Source organism: Oryzias latipes, chromosome 24, assembly GCF_053564925.1.
Source record: "Oryzias latipes strain Hd-rR chromosome 24, Olatipes_Hd-rR_3.1".
Classification (NCBI taxonomy): Eukaryota; Metazoa; Chordata; class Actinopteri; order Beloniformes; family Adrianichthyidae; genus Oryzias; species Oryzias latipes.
The window spans coordinates 11,319,100-11,336,573 of NC_136260.1; the positions used below are offsets into that span (position 1 = coordinate 11,319,100).

Below are 17,474 nucleotides of genomic sequence, written 5' to 3' on the forward strand. Positions count from 1 at the left end.
AAGTAGCGATTAAATAAATAAATTAAATTAAATTTAAAGTAAATTAAATGACACAAAAACACATAATTTAGATTTTAATTAAAATAGAAATGTAATAATTGACTTTTCATTGACATTTAACTCTGTTAAATTACTGTCAAATCATTATGCAACGTAATGTGAAAAATCCATTTTCTAATTAATAAATGCTTATTCAGAAAATATAATGTAACTGAAGGAAGGCTATAAAATAAAACTATTTGATTTCCTGTATACATAACCGCAGTGCAAAACAAAAAAATTCTAACACTGACTTCCTGTCACGTGTCTTGTTACAGTAAGCTCACATGATCACAGTAAATGAACATGAACGCTGTGTACAGCTGGGCAGAGATAATAGCGATTGTGTTGCTCTTCAATGTGTGTTTTAGCACAAGTTACCGACGGACTGAGACACAGGTAAGACTGCCATTACCCAATCTAAAAGCTTTAGTCTCACAAGGGACATTAAATACTTTAAAACACCCAAGAAAAGCTCGGAGTTTAGTGTACGTGCAGCACAGACGACCTGATCTGTGTTGTTTACCACCTTTGCTCTTGCACTGTGATATGAAGCCGCAGGTTTGCGCGCTGTGCGGTGGATCCGTTAACAATACCGCAGTGGATCTGTTCTGCTCTTCGTCCGCGGGACGGATCAAGGGGAGATGTTGTCTGAAGAATAACAGCATAAGCGACCCTGAACGCATCATAGGGTAATACTGCTTTTATAAATAAAGGTGTATATCTAAATAAAAAAAAGACAGTAAAACGCATTTTTGGCTATTTTGCATAAAAACAAAGAACAAGAAAATGGTTGATCATTATTTATGCTTTATGATGTTTTTATTTTATTATTATTAACTAAGGCAACAAACGCCATTGTGGCTTTTTTATTTAAACAAAAATTCAACCTTAAAGCATATAATAAATGCTTAGAAATGCTTAAAATAGGCTATGTAATGATTGCCTAAGTCGTGGAAGTAAAACAGTGTTTGTTTTTTTGAATAGGTTGGATCTATCTAATTGTTCTCTAACTCATGTGGACAATCTTCAGGGAGTGTCCACAGTTGTCATGATGTAAGTACACTAAATAATGTTCAGTTCTGGCTGAGCCGGAGATAATAGAGGAGCTTCACGTCTAAATAGAAAGCAACTTGAGCTAATGCAACTAGTGTTTGAATTCTAGTGCACTTTTATGTTTTGCTGTGCTTCTTACATTATTTTTTGTAATCCTGGAAGATTTTAATTTCTCAGAAATTGGTCAGAAAGTTTTTTAAAATTTCTATTTCTTGTAACTTTAACAAAGATAAGCACTAAAGAATTTGTCCATACTGCAGAGACTTCTCCATCAATCCAATCGTCAACATCAGCGACACAGTATTTGAAGGGTTTGGTGACCTAAACTTCATGTAAGTACCCAGCTACCATAAATTCAGAAAAAAATTGTGAAATTTGTAGGTGGGGACCTGACGTTGGTGTGTACCTTCAGGATTTTACCACCACACGTTGCTTGTCCTGGAGGGAACACGTCTTGGGAAAAGGTGGAACTCAAAGAGGGAAAGCGTCTTTGTGAGGGGCAGAAAAACATGTGCAACCAGACTGGACATCTGTGTAAGTCTTCAATCTTTCCCTGCTGCACACAAAACTAGTTGTCTAGCATGGTCTCTGTTAAGAATTATTGGGAATTCACAGCGGTTTATTGTCCGGAAAACTCCCTCTGTGCCCCGTATGGCCCTGGCTTCAGTGAGTGCAGCTGTGCTGAAAACTTTTACGGATACAAGTGTCTGCGGCAGGTGAGTTTTGTGAGTTTTTAGCTTAACGTTTGGATTATTTAACACAGTTTGTAATATCTTTTATTAGGGGGATTTCCCAGCACTTGTTGTGTTTGGACCTCTTGCAGCATCTACAGTCGTGATGTCCTTATTGCTGTGGGTCACGCAGAGACGGAAGGCCAAAAACCAATGAGTCACAGCTGAAAGAACTTGAAAGAACAATGCTGAGTCTAAACTGACTAAGTACAGTATTTTATAAATTATAAAACCATTTGAGGGAGCCGCTTAATTTTAAGAAAATATATTTAAAGAACTGACTTTCTTTTGCTGGATATTTAAAGGGAAATGGTTTGATCCACTGTTTCTTCCTTTTCTTGTTTTTTATGCTGACAGGAATTACCACTGAATGTGCTGCATGTGTGCCAGTTTACACAGAACCTTTTAATCTTTAAAAAAAAATGTGTGGGTGAAAAATCAAATTATGGGATTTGTTCCTTTGATTACACAAATTACCTGAACAGCAAAGTGTTCAAATCCATTTGATGCAAATAAAAATGTATCTTTTAAAAGGGAAACTAACTCCAACTACAACGGACCTGTTACACAACTGTGGAGTCACAGAGAAACCTAAATGAATTAATAATGCATGTTAGGTAAATTCTTTGCACTCCTTGATCTTAGGTTTTTGTCTTGGATTGTCCAATTGGGATTAGACTTTTAACCTTCATTTATTAATTTTTTACATTTTGTTAAAGTTAAAAAGCTGCAGCGTTTGCACTTGTGCTCAGTTTGTCCAGAAAACAAATACTCCCTTGTGGGAGTCAGTATTGCTTTATGTAAAATATCTTTGGAAATTGTATGTAATTCTTCTGATGTAAGAAAATAAACTGACTGGTTTCTATGTTTGACCTTTGACTTGTGTCATTAAAATAGTTTAAACTGTCATCACAAAAAAACTTTACAGCTGGAATCACATGCTAACATGATTTACAACTTTGAGATCTTTAGATTAAAAAAAAAAGTTGAGGATCTATTATTTAACTAGCATTAAAGAGATGTTAAAAAATAAAACCCTTTCATAAAAACACACATGACACAGTTTAAAAAAAAAAAAACTTTTGCCATTTCAGGTATATTTTATTGCATGCTAAAAGCACGATATTGTGAAATTGTCTTCAAATCTGCACACAAACTGATGGTAGGTGAGGGCCGTTCACTGGTCCACGTTTTTGACCCGCAGCACCACCGGGACGGAGGTGCACGGGATCATTCCTAGGTCTGTGATGACGAGGTCCACAAAGTCGGGGGGCGTCACGTCGTACACTAAGTTCAGCAGGCCCAGGGAGGCCACTTGCTGCCAGCCTGCCAGCTGTGTCTTACCTTTGCGGGTCACAATGAGGTCATCGGGGTCATCTGGAAAGAAGAGCTGATGGTTAACTGGCCGCTACGCACAGCAGAAGCTGAAAGGATCGAATGACCCTTTGACAGTAAAAAAGTGATCAGTGGTGTCCGTACCGAGTTCATTGGACACAAAAGAATCTGTCTGCACCCTCTCACAGAATTTGTATGTCTCACAACACACTAGCACAGGCACGTTAAAGGCTTTAGCCACCAGAGCTATCTGTGATGTCCCCACTCGCGACATGACGTATCCGTTGGCCAAGAGAGCGTGAGCCCCAAGGAAAACCTTTGATACCTAAAAGAGGAAACAAAAAAAGTCATTTTTACATTCTAGTTAGTCTCTGGACAAGGAGAAACACTTCATAAAGTGACAATATTGAGTTTTTGTTGCCGTTATGGCTTCCTGATTACCTCTGGAAGAATGTAAGAGACGGCCGAGATGAGAACGTAGGTGCAGCTGATGCCTTTCTGGACCAGGCGCCTCAGGGCCTCCCTGCCCTCCAGCCGAGGCCTGCTGTCCACCACTATAACGCGGAACTTCCTCTGTTTATCATAGGCCTCGCATAGGATGTGGTTGACCAGGGATGAGCTGACAGAGGGATCAGACGCACAATTAACAAAACCTAGATGCTCCAATGCTAGAGAAAAATGGAATCTAGAGTGTTGCAGATTAGTGGTCCCCAACCCAAAGGCTGCTGACACTGACCAGTCTGTGGGACAGCTGGTACCACTCTCTACATATTTGCGGTTTTATTTATACTCTGATTCTGAAGGAAGTTTTCTTTTGAAAAACTGCTGGATTCTCTCCCCCACATGACTTTTTTTTTTTGAGCCATGAAAATATATCTGTCAAGTCAGCTGCTCAGACCAATAATTTGAAACTCCTAAGCTAACAAAGTTAACAAAAATAAGAAACATATTTGGAAAGATTCTTTTAGCAGAAAAGAGCCGGTGAGAAATCTGTTTTTCACACTGGCTGTTTGACTTTAAAGAAAAACTAAATCTGCATTTAACAGACAAAAAAAGGGTAGTTTTCTAGAAATATGAATTTATTATGACAGTTGTTCCCACACACCATAATAATGATGAAGAATAATCAGAAACTGCCTGTCTAATAGTACAAAGTTGCTCAAATGGGGGATTCACGTTTATAATTACTTTAGGAAAATACCCGTTTAAGTAATACTTTAGTAAACCCAACTTTTTCATTTCCACTTAAGACAGTTTTAGGTTCAAGGAAAATCTGTATCACATTGGTTCTTCCATGACATCTCGTGTGCACATAATAATTAAACCGACTGGGGATATTTCACAGAGGATGAAGATACACTTTACCCTCAAAAGTTGAGGGAAACTAGAAGCCAAAATAATTTGACCCCCACTTATTGCCTGACATTAAACCGGTCATCTGCCTAAAAAAGGTTGGAGCCCACTGTTACAGACAACCCCAAAAATAGCAATGTTGAACACCTTACCATCCATAAACTAGAATGACGTCCCCATCACTGATCTTTTCAATGGAAGAGTGAGCGATAGCTGTAGCAGCAAGAATGATCTTCTCTTTTATGTACCACTCAATACTGGTGAGCAGTTTGTTTTTTGCCTGAAAAGAACATCTATGATTAGAAATGCTGTGTCACCGAACCTTCAGCACAATAAATTAACGTGTGAACTCAATGTTTTAAACAAACCTCTTCTTCTTTGCACTGGCTGGGAATATTAGAAATCTCCTTCTTGATGTATTTGATGGCGTTACCCATGCTGGCCGACAGGGGGCGACACTGATTCAAAAAACTAGATAAAACACATGATTTTGTTAAATAAAAAATCAATAAGTTACATTAATTAAGAAAAGTACAAATTTTTTTTAAGGGAAATAGATTCATATAATAAAAGAGACATTTTTTTAAATCTATTACCTGATATAAGGTTTAAGTTTATTGACCAAATCCCTTGACAGCTCCTCATTTGGAGGGGTAGTGTAGTCCCTTATAACCTGAAAACAAGGGCAACAAAGAAACCACCATCTTAATTACACTCTGTTTTTTTTATTTCTGAATGAATCTATAAATTACAGGGGGATAAAACATGATAGCCTCAAATAAGAAAGAAGGAGTTACTTGTTTGAAAGCGTGGAGCAAGGCAACAGAGCGAGCGTTAGATCCTGCCACAATGCCCTGCGAGTACTGGAGACCCAGTCTTACAATAGCAGGATGAATCACTGTGGAGGGAATGCTGGGAAAAGGGGGGGGGAAGAAACAAACTGTAGACAAAGTCTTTTCTAGATAATGCCAAACCTTTTTTCTCTTTATGAATGACACTGTGCCTACCTGAGTTGCTGTGTTGGTGGGGCTTTGCGGCTGTATTGGTGAAGATGAGAAAACAGGCTGACTTTGTAGCCGTAGTCTGAACGGAGTGGAATCTAAAACACAGAGTTTAAAAAAGAGAGTCATAAGGTGGCATTCATAAAGAGGATACTTAAAAAATTGAGCTCAAAATGGCAATTACTTCAAAACTTCAGCACAGATATTTTTTTTTTAAATCCCCAATCTATTTTGGCTATAACACGCCAAATCTGCAGTGGAGAAAAGCGGATTATAAATGACAAAAAGTGTACGTATCAAGGATTTTAGTATTGTGAATGAGAAACCTGGATAAAAAAAACCTAGTAAAAAATTCTTTTTCATTGGAATGGGAAGGAGGAGATCATTTTCACTGCAAAAAAGGGGGTTAGCGAGCAAAACAGGATTAAAAAATGTTATTGCCACGTTCTTCAAAGCCTGATGTTGACGGCAGATACCTTTTTGACAGCAATGTGCCCTGGTGTCTGGAAGAAATGTCAGCAAGAGCCACATGCATGATTTGTAGGTTTATTGGTGAGGTGGGTGTCTGAAAGCTTCTCCATGTTTCAGGAAGTCCACATCGGACCCATTTTCAAATGAAAGTGGGGGCTCACAGCAGACAAAACATGCTCTTTGAGAGAAATTAGCTATTTAACCTGTTGTCTTTCCAACTTCTTGGCTAGTTTCTTTAAAACATCTGGATCGTCCACCTGAACGTGTTCTGAGAGCCTCTTCACCACTGGAAATACAAACAGATCATTTTAAATAGTTTTTAACTCTCTATTCACTCTCTTATCCAGCATGCATTTACATTTTCCTTCTTGAAGATAAGATTTGATGTTGCAACTACCTGGCAGCAGCTCACTGGGTGGGGCTTTTGGCTTGCCCGTAGCACCCTGTTGCCCTGGCTCCCCTTTCTTGGTCTGCTTGGTGGCCCGCTCAGCGTCTTGGCGAGCCCTTCGCTCTGCTTTCAGTTCAGCTTTGCTTTTGGTGGGTTTTTCCGTCGCGACAGCGACCTCGGAGGCAGGCACAGAATTCGACACAGGAGCAGGCACTGCTGGAGGAGCTGAGGAAACACGGCCTTTTAGCATTTAAAGTCCCACTCCAATCATCTTTTGAGCTATTTTATAGTGGTCTTTTAACAATGATTATGCTGTTTTTAGCCAAAATCCAAAAACCTGTGTCGTTCTCTAGACATCATTTCTGCAAAGCGGCAGGAGTTCATTAGAAATTTGCCTCTAACTGTGGCCAGGACCATTGGTGTGGAGCAATCCCGCTGCCCTTCCTTGTTGCTGAGGGCTCTCTCCTGCTAGCTCACAGCCCCTTACACCCCCAACCTAACATTAGTAACAAAAATGGCGAGCAATGTTGGAGCTATCCAGCCATACGGTTTTGAACCCAATACCAACTTCGACGAGTAAAACAAAGATCTAGTTGTGGGTGCATTAGAATGGAACGGAGCAGGAAGTAGAAAAAAAAGCTACAAGAACATGTAAAAAAAAAAAAAAAAAAAAAGAAAGAAAGAAAATCATCAGTGGTTCTTTAAGTAAAAGGCTTTGGAATAATCACAAAAACATGATGTTGCCAAACAATATGTACCTTTTTGAGTTGAGGGTTGAGCTTGGGGGACAGTAGCTGTCGAACCCCCTGGCTTCTTTTCCTTCTCACTTTCCTTGTCATCTTTTTTCTCTTTGCTTTTCTTCTGCTGCTTCTTCTCTTTCCTCAGACGCTGCTTCTCCTCTTTGGACAGCTCCTTGCCTTCATTCTGGTCCGTGAGACAACAACAGCTTAGCAAGACAATCAGCCACAACCACAAAGACTTTTAAAGAAAGATAATCCAAACCTTTACACGTTCAATCTCCCCCTTTTTGCCAGGTCCATCTGCAAGAGCAGCACAAGATAAGCTGGTATAACATCCCCCATGGCATTTCTGTTTACAGTTTCACATGTTCATAGCTTATAATGTGCCAAAACAGTTTTCCACTCGCTCTTTTTTAAATCCCCTTCATAAACCATTTACCAATTGAAAGATATCCGATTTGTTGCTACTAGCATTTAGAAACTACAAGTAAAAACTGATGCAACACCAGCACCAGCAGCATGTAACTCATCGGAGCTAACGTTAGCAGCGGGTGGAAACTAACGCGGGTCCGCGTTCAAATTAAAACTGCACAAACAATAACGGCACTGCTTTTAATACCACCTGAAATAAGTTAAAACACAACGAAACTGATTTAAATCCTAACAGTTGTAGGAGCTCAAACTCACCTGTCACTCCACTGTCTGCCATCTTTACGATACCGCTTCACTTCCTCTGCTGCCGGAAAACTATCGTCCCCAGCAGCTACACTGCCCCCTAGCGGGCTGGACAACTACTTTCAAAACAGGAAACCTGTTGGGAATCAAGTCAAACTGCACAAAAATGACTAAGAAAAGTTACTGCAAATCAGCAAATTAAAATCAGAAACATTGCTTTTGAATTTTGATCAACAAAAAGCAGGTTTGTACAAAAATTATGGCATCCTTAGAACAAATATTTTAAATGCTCTGTGTCGTCTATTAGAACAGAGGTCTGCAAACTACGTGTCTCTTTTTTTGGTTTGTTGGCTTTGAAGAATATAAAATAAAAAAATGAAATTATAGTAGGTTTGTTGTTTTTGTTAGTTTTTTCTTAATGGGTTGTTACGTATAGATTTGTAATATGTCAAATAACTAAACTAAATTATGTCAAAAAGTTGAATCTAGTGTCAGTGTGGTTTATTATTAGAACAATACAATCTTATTGCATTAGATGTGTGTGTGTGTGCACATATATATATAGGTCTTTCTGAACCTCTCCACGAGTGGTCCTGGGCTGTTGGAGAACCCTTCTGATGATTGTTCTGACTCTTCTGTCTGAAATCTTGCGAGGAGCACCTGGCCGTGGCAGGTTTATGGTAATGCCGTGTTCTTTCCACTTCCGGATGATGGCCCCAATGGTACTCACATATATATATATATATATATATATATATATATATATATATATATATATATATATATATATATATATATATATATATATATATATATATATATATATATATATATATATATATAACACATTTATAATCGAGCTATTGACACGTAATTTTCACCAGATGTTGGCATCAACCCAAATAATGCACACATAGAAAGAAATCCAAACATTTATGTCCATAAATGAAGTTATGAGTAATAAAGTGAAATGGCACAGGGAATAAGTATTGAACACATGAAGAAAAGGAGGGGTAAAAGGTCTGGCAAGCCAAGAAAGCAGCTGGAGTTTGTCAGTATTCAGGAGGTTAACCTGCCCCCTATTAGTGCAAAGTAATATCAGCCGATATAGTCCTGATTGATGCCTTTTAAAAAGGTTTCTCACCAGCAAGGTGTTAGACAAGAAGCATTGCATGATGGGTAAAAGCAAAGAGCTGTCCAAAGACCGACGCAACCCTATTGTTGCAAAACACACTGGAGGCATTGGTTACAGGCGCATTTCTAAACTTCTGAAAGTTCCAGTGAGTACCATTGGGGCCATCATCCGGAAGTGGAAAGAACACGGCATTACCATAAACCTGCCACGGCCAGGTGCTCCTCGCAAGATTTCAGACAGAAGAGTCAGAACAATCATCAGAAGGGTTCTCCAACAGCCCAGGACCACTCGTGGAGAGGTTCAGAAAGACCTGGAATCAGCAGGTATCGTTGTTTCAAAGAAAACAATAAGTAATGTCTTCAACCGCCATGGCCTCCATGCACGCACACCACGCAAGACTCCATTTTTGAAGAAGTATGTTGAAGCTCGTTTGGAGTTTGCGACACAACATTTGGATAAACCCATGACATTCTGGAAGAAGATACTCTGGTCAGATGAGACCAAAATTGAACTCTTCGGATGTCATAAGACACAACATGTTTGGAGGAAAAATGGCATCGAACATCACCCCCAAAACACCATACCAACAGTCAAGTTTGGAGGTGGGAGCATCATGGCGTGGGGCTGTTTGTCACCATGTGGTACTGGTAGACTTCATATCATTGAAGGAATAATGACTGGAGAAAAGTATCGAGACATTCTTGATCAGAATCTGCTGTCATCTGCCAGGCTGCTGAAGATGAAAAGAGGGTGGATCTTTCAGCAAGACAACGATCCCAAGCACACAGCCAAGGTAACACTCAACTGGTTGAAGAAAAAGAAAATAAAGCTGCTAGAATGGCCCAGTCAATCACCAGACTTGAATCCAATTGAAAATCTTTGGAAAGAACTGAAGATCCGGGTTCACAGAAGAGACCTTGAAGAGAACCTTGAAGATTTGAAGGCAGTTTGTGTGGATGAATGGGCCAAAATCACACCTGAGCAATGTATTCGACTGTTTTTTTCCAGGCGTTTTGAGGCTGGAATCACCAACAAAGGTTTTTGCACTAAGTATTAAATAAATTTCAGTAAGCGTGTTCAATACTTATTCCCTGTGCCATTTCACTTTATTACACATAACTTCACTTACGGACATAAATGTTTGGATTTCTTTCTATGTGTGCATTACTTGGGTTGATGCCGACATCTGGTGAAAATTTCATGTCAATAGCTCGATTAGAAATGTGTTTTTTGAGAGAAATGTTGACGTGTTCAATACTTATTTTCCCCGCTGTGTGTGTATGTGTGTGTATATATATATTTGAAATCTACACCATTGTTGTCATGTCAATATTCAATATTAAAAGGAGAAAAAGGACGATGGTGCACCAAAGTCATAATGACAGAAAATGCTGTGTTTTACTTTCTTGCATTTTTAATTCAAGTAAATCTGCTGCTTTCTTGACACAGGGTGTATTTTATTTTGAAAGGACATTTTACGTGCTACTGTCAAAAGTAAAACAAACATACAATTATTACACATAGAACAATTTGACCCTGTTTTTGAATTTTTATAAATAAAAATGAATAGGTTGAATAGGAATAGGTTAATGGCCACAAAAACATAAATACAGTTTATTTTTCTAAACGGGTGAGTGGGATTTTGTGGCTCTAGCTGGGTTTTAGTCAGTAAGAGACACGCCCCAATGGCTCTTTCTAGTATTAAAGGTGGCAAACCCCTGACTAAGAATCACTGGTTAGTTCAAACTTGTAATTAGGGAGGCTGTGGTGCAGAAGTAGAGTGGCCAACCTCTGATCGGTAGATCACAGGTTTGGTTCCCATCTTGCTCAGCCATGTGTTGAAGTGTTCAGATAGGCAGGACACTGAAACTCACATTGCTCCTGGTGGTTATAAGTTGGCTCTAATGTTAGGAAGCAGAGCTGCCATCAGTGAGTGACTGTGACTGTGGCTGTCAAGCGCTCTGGACCTTTGTAGAGGGTGGAAAAGCTCTATTGAAGATTTTACCATTTATCTGGCTATTTAAAGGGTAACAGACCTCCTTGTGGTGTTTTGCGACACGACATGTACCCAACTGAACATGGACTACAAAAACAGAAGGAGGACATGGTTTTTAAGTGATTATAAAGAAAATCAGAGGTGAGCGTGTTTAAGGCAAAAGCCAAAAAAAAAATCTTCAAGCAAATTGATGTTTCTAGAAATACAGCTTCATGTCCTCCTTTTAAGCAAACCTGTTCTATGTTTCCAAACACAATAATGTAGCATACAAAGTAAATTGAAAGCTGTATTCCTTTCGTGAAACATGAAGGAGGCTTGATTATGTTCCTGGAGATGCTTTGCTGTGCCTGACCTGTGAATATGTATAGGGCATAATCAGTAGCGGTTTTAGGCACGGGCCATACGGGCGATCGCCCGGGGCGGAAAAATGACGGAGGGGCGGCGCCAGCGGCTCAGCTCTTGTAAAATACTTTATGCACCACTATTGGTTTACTTATATCACAGAGTTTGTAACAGCCTGAAACCAGCATAATGAAAACTTAAAATCTATTCTCCATTAAATTTTGCTGCCTAGTCTTAAAAACTAGGTCACATTCATAAATCACTGCCATTCCAAGATAAACATGAATTAAACAGCTAAAAAGACACAGAAGAAAACTGAAACTGTTTATTAAGTTTAATAGTATAATGAACTCATAATTAATTATGTAATGTCAACTAAAATGTGTCATATTTTAACACAATCTTGCACACTTTGACCCTTTATGTTATGCTGTTATTTAATTTTTTTTGTATTTCTTAGAACATTATGCTAACTTTCTTTACTTTTATTATTATTTATTATTTTTACTTAATTGATACTCAGAGGTGCAGATATAATTTTAGATAAAGAAACACAAATACTTAATTTTTCTTTTTTGGCTACTTAATGGCTTTATATTGAAGACCAGAAAAGTTCACAAATATATTGTTGGATTTTTAAGAACTTGAAATAACAGAAAGTCAGTTTTAGTCTCTTTGTAAAGGTTTGCAGTTTTATTTAGAGACTATTAATTTAATTTCACCTTCCTTATTTCCCCTTCTGAGCTTCAGTTTATTTAGTAAAGTGTGGTATACCTAATTATTAAAGTGTTATATGACATCTTTTGTTAATTATCACCATACATATTATAATTTTGAGGGATCTGTAGACCCAGTAGACACACCTCCTTGGAGGAGTTCATACTTAATCCACATGTATGTTTAAAATTCCATATGTTTATTACCTTAAACTTTGGTTCTGGATTTACCATATATTAACCTCTAAAAAACAGCACAAGTCCTGAGTAAATGTTCTGCATGAAGAATAATCGAAGATTTTTTAAATTATCCGTTTATACTCAAATCATCACATTTGCAAAACATTTTAACAGATGAACACTTACAAAGTTTACTTTTACACTTTATTAACAGGACAAAAAATCATCACTGAGCTGGAAACATACATTACACGATGCTGTCCATGGTACTGAATCCTCTGGACCGGAACCAGTGTGTGACCTCAACTGGTCTCAACTGATGTCCCATTCAGCCTCTCACATGAATCAACACTGTTCACACCTGCTTTTCAAATTACATCATTTATTGCCCTCTAAGCCTTGTAATGAAAGTGACCACAGACAGACTTCTCATGTTACCAGATGGACCAGCGTCTATATTAAGAGAAATCCCAATGTGTTCACCTAATAAAAAATAAATTTCTTTCCGGTTGCATCTGAAGGACATTTTTAATATATTTGATCAAATTGACCATTTTAACTTGCTTTTATTTCAAGATGAACCAACCAAAAAGACCACAAACAAGAAAATTCTTTGTATTTTTTCTTACAATTTTTATTTTTCCTTTTAGGAACCCGTAAACCAAAAGAAAAACAATACAACTCTAGGAAATGAAAGATAAACCATACATGGTTTCAGTTTAATGACTGTAGCCTATAACCTCAGTCGAGGGAGCCACTACTGTCTATTTGATCCTGTGCTGATATGATTCACGACGCAGTAGCTGGTTGAAGGGGACCAAACCTCTCTGAAACACCTGACTTGGTTCCGTTTGACCAGCCACAGCAAGGCGAGTTGCTTCAGCTGCAAGAGGCAAAGCAAGAGAGAAGAAGAGAACCAGAGTTGGATGGATAAATGGAGGAAAATAAGGAAGAGAAAATAAGGAAATAAAGACAGAAGACAGTCCTCAGTAGCTTGCAGGCTGTCAAACCCTGCAGGACTACCACATCCAGGCAGCTTTAAGTTCCTCTGTGTCACTAAGCAGATCGCTCATATTTAGAAATTTGGGAACTGACTGCCGGTGACATCTCCCTGCTTCCTTCCAAAGTCGGCCTCCAGGGACAAACCTTCACCCTCAGTGACAGCTCCACACACACCCCGTTCCCATTTTGACTTCTGCAGTTCCTATAACGGGTGACAGCTGTGCTATGTCAATCCTATTTGACTGTCAGCCGTTGGAGCGGGGCGGGAATTTGTTCAAGATGTCCCCAAGACTCGATCGGTGGCTCTGGAAGTAATGCTAACTGCGCACGTGCCTGAGCTGAAGGGGCAGGAACGGGCCTCTCACCTGTTGCACCGCCACACACACATTGACACACATGTTCATGGATGATAACAACCCACCCCCCAACATGAAAAAAAGAAATAAATACATAAGTTAACTTGTCCCTTCTTGATGCTCAAGTCCTCTTGAAACCACACACTTCCTTACATTCCATAAGTGGTGTATTAATATGGGGATATAAGGAAGCATGTCCTCACAAGAGGGAACAACTGGATTCACTGCCACTCAGACACAAAGCACCCTTTCATGGCCACGCGTGGAGAGTAGCAGCAACAACTGGCTAAATAATGCTTTAACTGTGACAGGACCAAAGGAAGAATGGAAGCTTCTGTACAGACAAAAATGAAACAAAACAAAAAAATTCCCAAAAGGCAGTAACATTAGTTTTAAACTTCATAAAATAAACCCAAATGTTTTAAGCTCTTCAATGAGTAACAAGAGGAGGACGTTGCAGCATTTATGACTTTTACTGTTAAGTTTTCTTCTTCCATTGATACATTAACACAGAATTAGTCCAACAAATAAATGAATCGAGGAAGTTTTACTCCTTCTTACCAAACTCTGCTCCTTTTTTAAGGTAACCAGGATGAGAACCAATGCCAGAGTCTTCTTCTTTACTAATATTTAAAGGAACAACTAATTTATGAACAGATTGAAAAAGTTCTTCTCCGTGTACACACCTACGTTCTGGGTTTTTAGATACTTTCTGAATTTGCTCTCAGTTCATGGAAGTTCTGCCAAATTTAAATGCAATTTTGAGTAATTAGAAAAATAATCATTTTGACTCTAGATTGTACTCACATGCTGCTGCAAACCAATGAAACGAAAGTGTTTTAGCGAAAAAAAATATACATCAAATTAAATAAAAATATGAATAACCATAAAATAGGAAATAGGTTCAGACCAACCTCTCTCCCTCTTTCCTGAAGCTGCAATTTGCCTCTATCTATCTCTCCCCAGACCGGCCCGCACCACTCTTCCTCTCTCGTTTTTCTGCCATCAACCATCCTCCTCTGTATCTGCTGGGTGGATTGTGCCAACAACAGGCCTTGCAGATCAGCCTTTTCTATGCCCAACAGGAGCAGCCCCCCTCCACTGCGGCCTCCCACCTGTTGGTGTCCTTTAGAAGCCCCGGGCCTCTCCTGCGCCTCCTGTCCGGCCCAATCAGGGCCCTGACAGAGGGGGAGCCAGCCTGTGAAATCACACCTCTCAGCTGTTCACACTGGGCTTGGGACACCCTACACCCCTACAGCTCCTCCATTTGAAGCCCCGCCCACCTCTCCCTGCCCTGGCTGTACCCCGAATGTCAGTGGCTGGATGAAAAATATACAAATAAAAAAAAGTGGGGAGAAAGCAGGGAAACCAAGTAAGCAAATGGAAGATGGGTGGGTTTTACTGGGTTCTTGGGGTGGAGGTTGGGGGTGGGGGTGGGGGGTACTGTTAGAGGAGCATTTACAGAAGAAGTCACAGCTGAAGGTTGAGCTACATCCTGGTTCAGAACTTTGGCTTCATTTAGATCAATTAGGACATATATAGTCTAGGACATATATATGTATAGGACATATGTATAGTGTATATACTAAATCACAGTACAGCTTTTAACAACAAAGAATTGTCTTTAGTCTATTAAGATTATAAACATTTCAACATTTTTAATACTTAAAATTAAACTATCAACAAATGGTACCAATCTTCCACTATGACACTTGCAAGACAAAATTTGATTTAAAACAAAGAAAAGTTTGAGGATTAGCAAGCAAAAAAAACAAGAACTTTTAGGTGAATGAATGCTACAAGTGTTTGTTCCTGTCTGAACACTTCATGCAGCTCTGAAGCACCTGTGTGGCCATGCAGCTATTACCAATTCAGAAGAAGCAAATGGCCCGAGCTCAGGGTTCATTTTCCTCTGCAGCAAGCACAAGCCGCAAGCTAAGGTCAACACCTGTGTTCTAAAATCAGCACCAGGGTTGGGTGTGATAGGAACCAGAGCCTCATTCACAGAAAGCTCCAGCTCAGTGAGGGAGGCTTATATTGAAACCCAACGCTGTCGCTATTTTGAAGGCACTCGCCATCCACAAATAGCATCTCCCTCTGCATCTTTGTGGCTCCCCTTTTTTCTCTACCCCAGGATGTTGTCTGAATTCAACAGTTGTTCGATATTTCCCGTGGCGCTGAGCCAGGGTTTATCTCAAATGCATTATTTCCACTGAGGTCAGCGATGCAGCCAAGCCTTAGGAGTTATATCTGGGTGCTGAGAAAATCAGTTATCTTCTGGTGTTGAGAGAAAACTAATGAGCTTCCTCATCCAATCATGTTTCTCTTTTAGTGTCTTTTCTAAATTCTGTATCATGGGGGAATCTGGTTTTGTCGAAGATTTTTCCTTTGGTGAACTTTCATACTGGTTTGTTCTTCTTTGCAATCACCCGATTATATTCTCAGTACAAAGAATTACACAATAAAAACTCTTTAATGTGACCTTTAATCACCTATGAAGGCTAAGTTCAGAATAAAGTTAAGATAAAGTTAAAAGTAAAGATGTTACTCTCTTGATCTAGGTGGGTGATGCTGATATCAATAAAATCCCAACATACTGTGTCCTCACAGTTGAGCCAAGCCATAAGTCTCTTTAATAATTACATTCATGTTTTCATACCTGTAATTATTGCATCTGGGGTCATGTGGTGTATGTGTCGATGTAGAGGAAGGGGTTTGGTTTTATTTTAAAATCTAAATTTTATTTGGCTACTTGTGTTTACATTTAGAGCGCTTTGAGTTGTGTTGCATGAAAAGTGCTTTTTTTACAGATTAAGTTTGATTTGATTTGATTTGATCTGATTGATCTGATCTGATCTGATCTGATCTGATCTGATTCGATTCAATTTGATCTTGACTGAATAGGATAATACACAACAATTAATCATTTTTATTTCAGATTTCTTTAAGGTTGTTCTGACGTTCCTTGTGTAGCTTCTTCCGACACATTTGATTATGAATTAGTGTTTTATGAAAAAAGCTGAACTAAATTAAATGAAAATTGTCAGCTTTTATATTGAAATCATATTCATTTAAAAACCCTGAACATGACAGATGTGAGTCCTTAAGAGCAGCTTTTACAGCAGCTGAACCATTAAATTGGACCAATAGGTTATTTTTAACCCGCATGAACATACTGGGGGCCTCGTTTTTTGTCAGTCACATTGTTCCTCAACATGATGTCTTGTGGCTTTGCTTTTAAGATCCTACGTCTCCTAAGGATTTTCCCCCCAACACTTCTCTTTGCGTGAGGATGTAGAGTCCTTCAGGATGGCAGGTAGACAGACTCACCTCAGAAAAGTTTCTTCTTCGCCGAGCTGCGTGGAATTTTATGGTATAAATAAACTGGCAGCTGACACCAGACCAGGTCCCGCACATGCACCTCATAGATTTAAGCCTCGCTCTCCCAGAAAGCTTTAGAGTCACTTAAGAAGAGACATGTCAAACCCTGCTGTGTTGTCAGATAGATTTTTGCCATTATGCAAAAAATGCAGAATAAAGCACTAACATCCTTTCAAGCCTGCTTGTTCACAGAATCGGGTGGAATTCAGTGACACCTTCATCTTCCACTGGGCTCATCTTCTTGAGAATTGGGGCTTTGTGCCTAAATCCAACTTGTTCTGAAAAAGACCAATTCTTTTATTTCTAAGATCTGGTATTGTACTGATTTCCTCTTTAAGCTGTCATGAAGCTTGTCCTGGAAGACATTCTGGTGTATTTAAAATGCACTGTAATGGTGGAGGATGCGACAAAAAAGGCTTAAAACTTACATTTTATCCAGTGAAAGATGGAAACATTTCAGAAACTAAGCTCTGTAATCTGTTGCTGGCTCATTATTTGATCTGGGATTAATGCCGCTCTCCATCCTTCCCTGGGCACACCAGTTGCCCGGATGAAGGTTGACACAGCTGTTAGAGGC

At 39.2% G+C, this 17,474-nt stretch overlaps 2 protein-coding genes, 1 long non-coding RNA gene and 2 other non-coding genes across 6 annotated transcripts; 1 reads left to right on the forward strand and 4 right to left on the reverse strand.

The window, feature by feature from the left end:
- Positions 1–251: 251 nt before the first annotated feature.
- On the forward strand, positions 252–2,691 carry atraid (all-trans retinoic acid-induced differentiation factor). Of its 2 annotated transcripts, none has more exons than XM_004083679.4 (7): positions 252–438; positions 595–731; positions 1,027–1,095; positions 1,356–1,427; positions 1,508–1,629; positions 1,711–1,811; positions 1,879–2,691. In XM_004083679.4, exons 1-7 carry the CDS (start codon positions 340–342, stop codon positions 1,981–1,983), a joined length of 705 nt encoding a protein of 234 aa, XP_004083727.1. In that variant the 5' UTR covers positions 252–339; the 3' UTR covers positions 1,984–2,691. The 2 variants fall into 2 exon arrangements, with proteins under 2 accessions (XP_004083727.1, XP_020570127.1); XM_020714468.2 differs by having other exon boundaries at positions 302–438; positions 1,919–2,129.
- Positions 2,692–2,906: 215 nt separating this feature from the next.
- On the reverse strand, positions 2,907–7,923 carry eif2b4 (eukaryotic translation initiation factor 2B, subunit 4 delta). Its single transcript, XM_004083823.5, has 13 exons — positions 7,802–7,923; positions 7,377–7,414; positions 7,133–7,298; positions 6,384–6,599; positions 6,190–6,272; positions 5,522–5,613; positions 5,312–5,426; positions 5,111–5,187; positions 4,883–4,985; positions 4,667–4,794; positions 3,603–3,780; positions 3,306–3,486; positions 2,907–3,203 (listed from the first exon to the last, which is right to left on the reverse strand). The coding sequence occupies exons 1-13, from the start codon at positions 7,821–7,823 to the stop codon at positions 3,004–3,006; spliced, it is 1,599 nt and encodes a 532-aa protein (XP_004083871.1). The 5' UTR covers positions 7,824–7,923; the 3' UTR covers positions 2,907–3,003.
- A 4,425-nt stretch (positions 7,924–12,348) lies between these two features.
- LOC144990022 (uncharacterized) lies at positions 12,349–14,609 on the reverse strand. The gene is made up of 2 exons (XR_013653951.1): positions 14,431–14,609; positions 12,349–13,041 (listed from the first exon to the last, which is right to left on the reverse strand). It is a non-coding gene; the product is annotated as an uncharacterized LOC144990022 (long non-coding RNA).
- Positions 12,940–13,039, reverse strand: mir133-3 (microRNA mir-133-3). The gene has a single exon (NR_107217.1). It is a non-coding gene; the product is annotated as a microRNA mir-133-3 (primary transcript).
- mir206 (microRNA mir-206) lies at positions 13,634–13,733 on the reverse strand. The gene has a single exon (NR_107216.1). It is a non-coding gene; the product is annotated as a microRNA mir-206 (primary transcript).
- Positions 14,610–17,474: the final 2,865 nt, after the last annotated feature.

What these genes read in the sequence shown, in the direction of transcription:
- atraid (XM_004083679.4), top strand. Translation starts at nt 340, where the DNA reads ATGAACATGAACGCTGTGTACAGCTGGGCAGAGATAATAGCGATTGTG. An exon ending in ACCGACGGACTGAGACACAG is followed by an intron (nt 439 to 594) that starts GTAAGACTGCCA and finishes TGTGATATGAAG; the next exon opens with CCGCAGGTTTGCGCGCTGTG. An exon ending in TTTGGTGACCTAAACTTCAT is followed by an intron (nt 1,428 to 1,507) that starts GTAAGTACCCAG and finishes GTGTACCTTCAG; the next exon opens with GATTTTACCACCACACGTTG.
- eif2b4 (XM_004083823.5), bottom strand. Translation starts at nt 7,823, where the DNA reads ATGGCAGACAGTGGAGTGACAG. An exon ending in AGAAGTTGGAAAGACAACAG is followed by an intron (nt 5,614 to 6,189) that starts GTTAAATAGCTA and finishes TCTGTGTTTTAG; the next exon opens with ATTCCACTCCGTTCAGACTA. An exon ending in CCACCAACACAGCAACTCAG is followed by an intron (nt 5,427 to 5,521) that starts GTAGGCACAGTG and finishes CCCTTTTCCCAG; the next exon opens with CATTCCCTCCACAGTGATTC.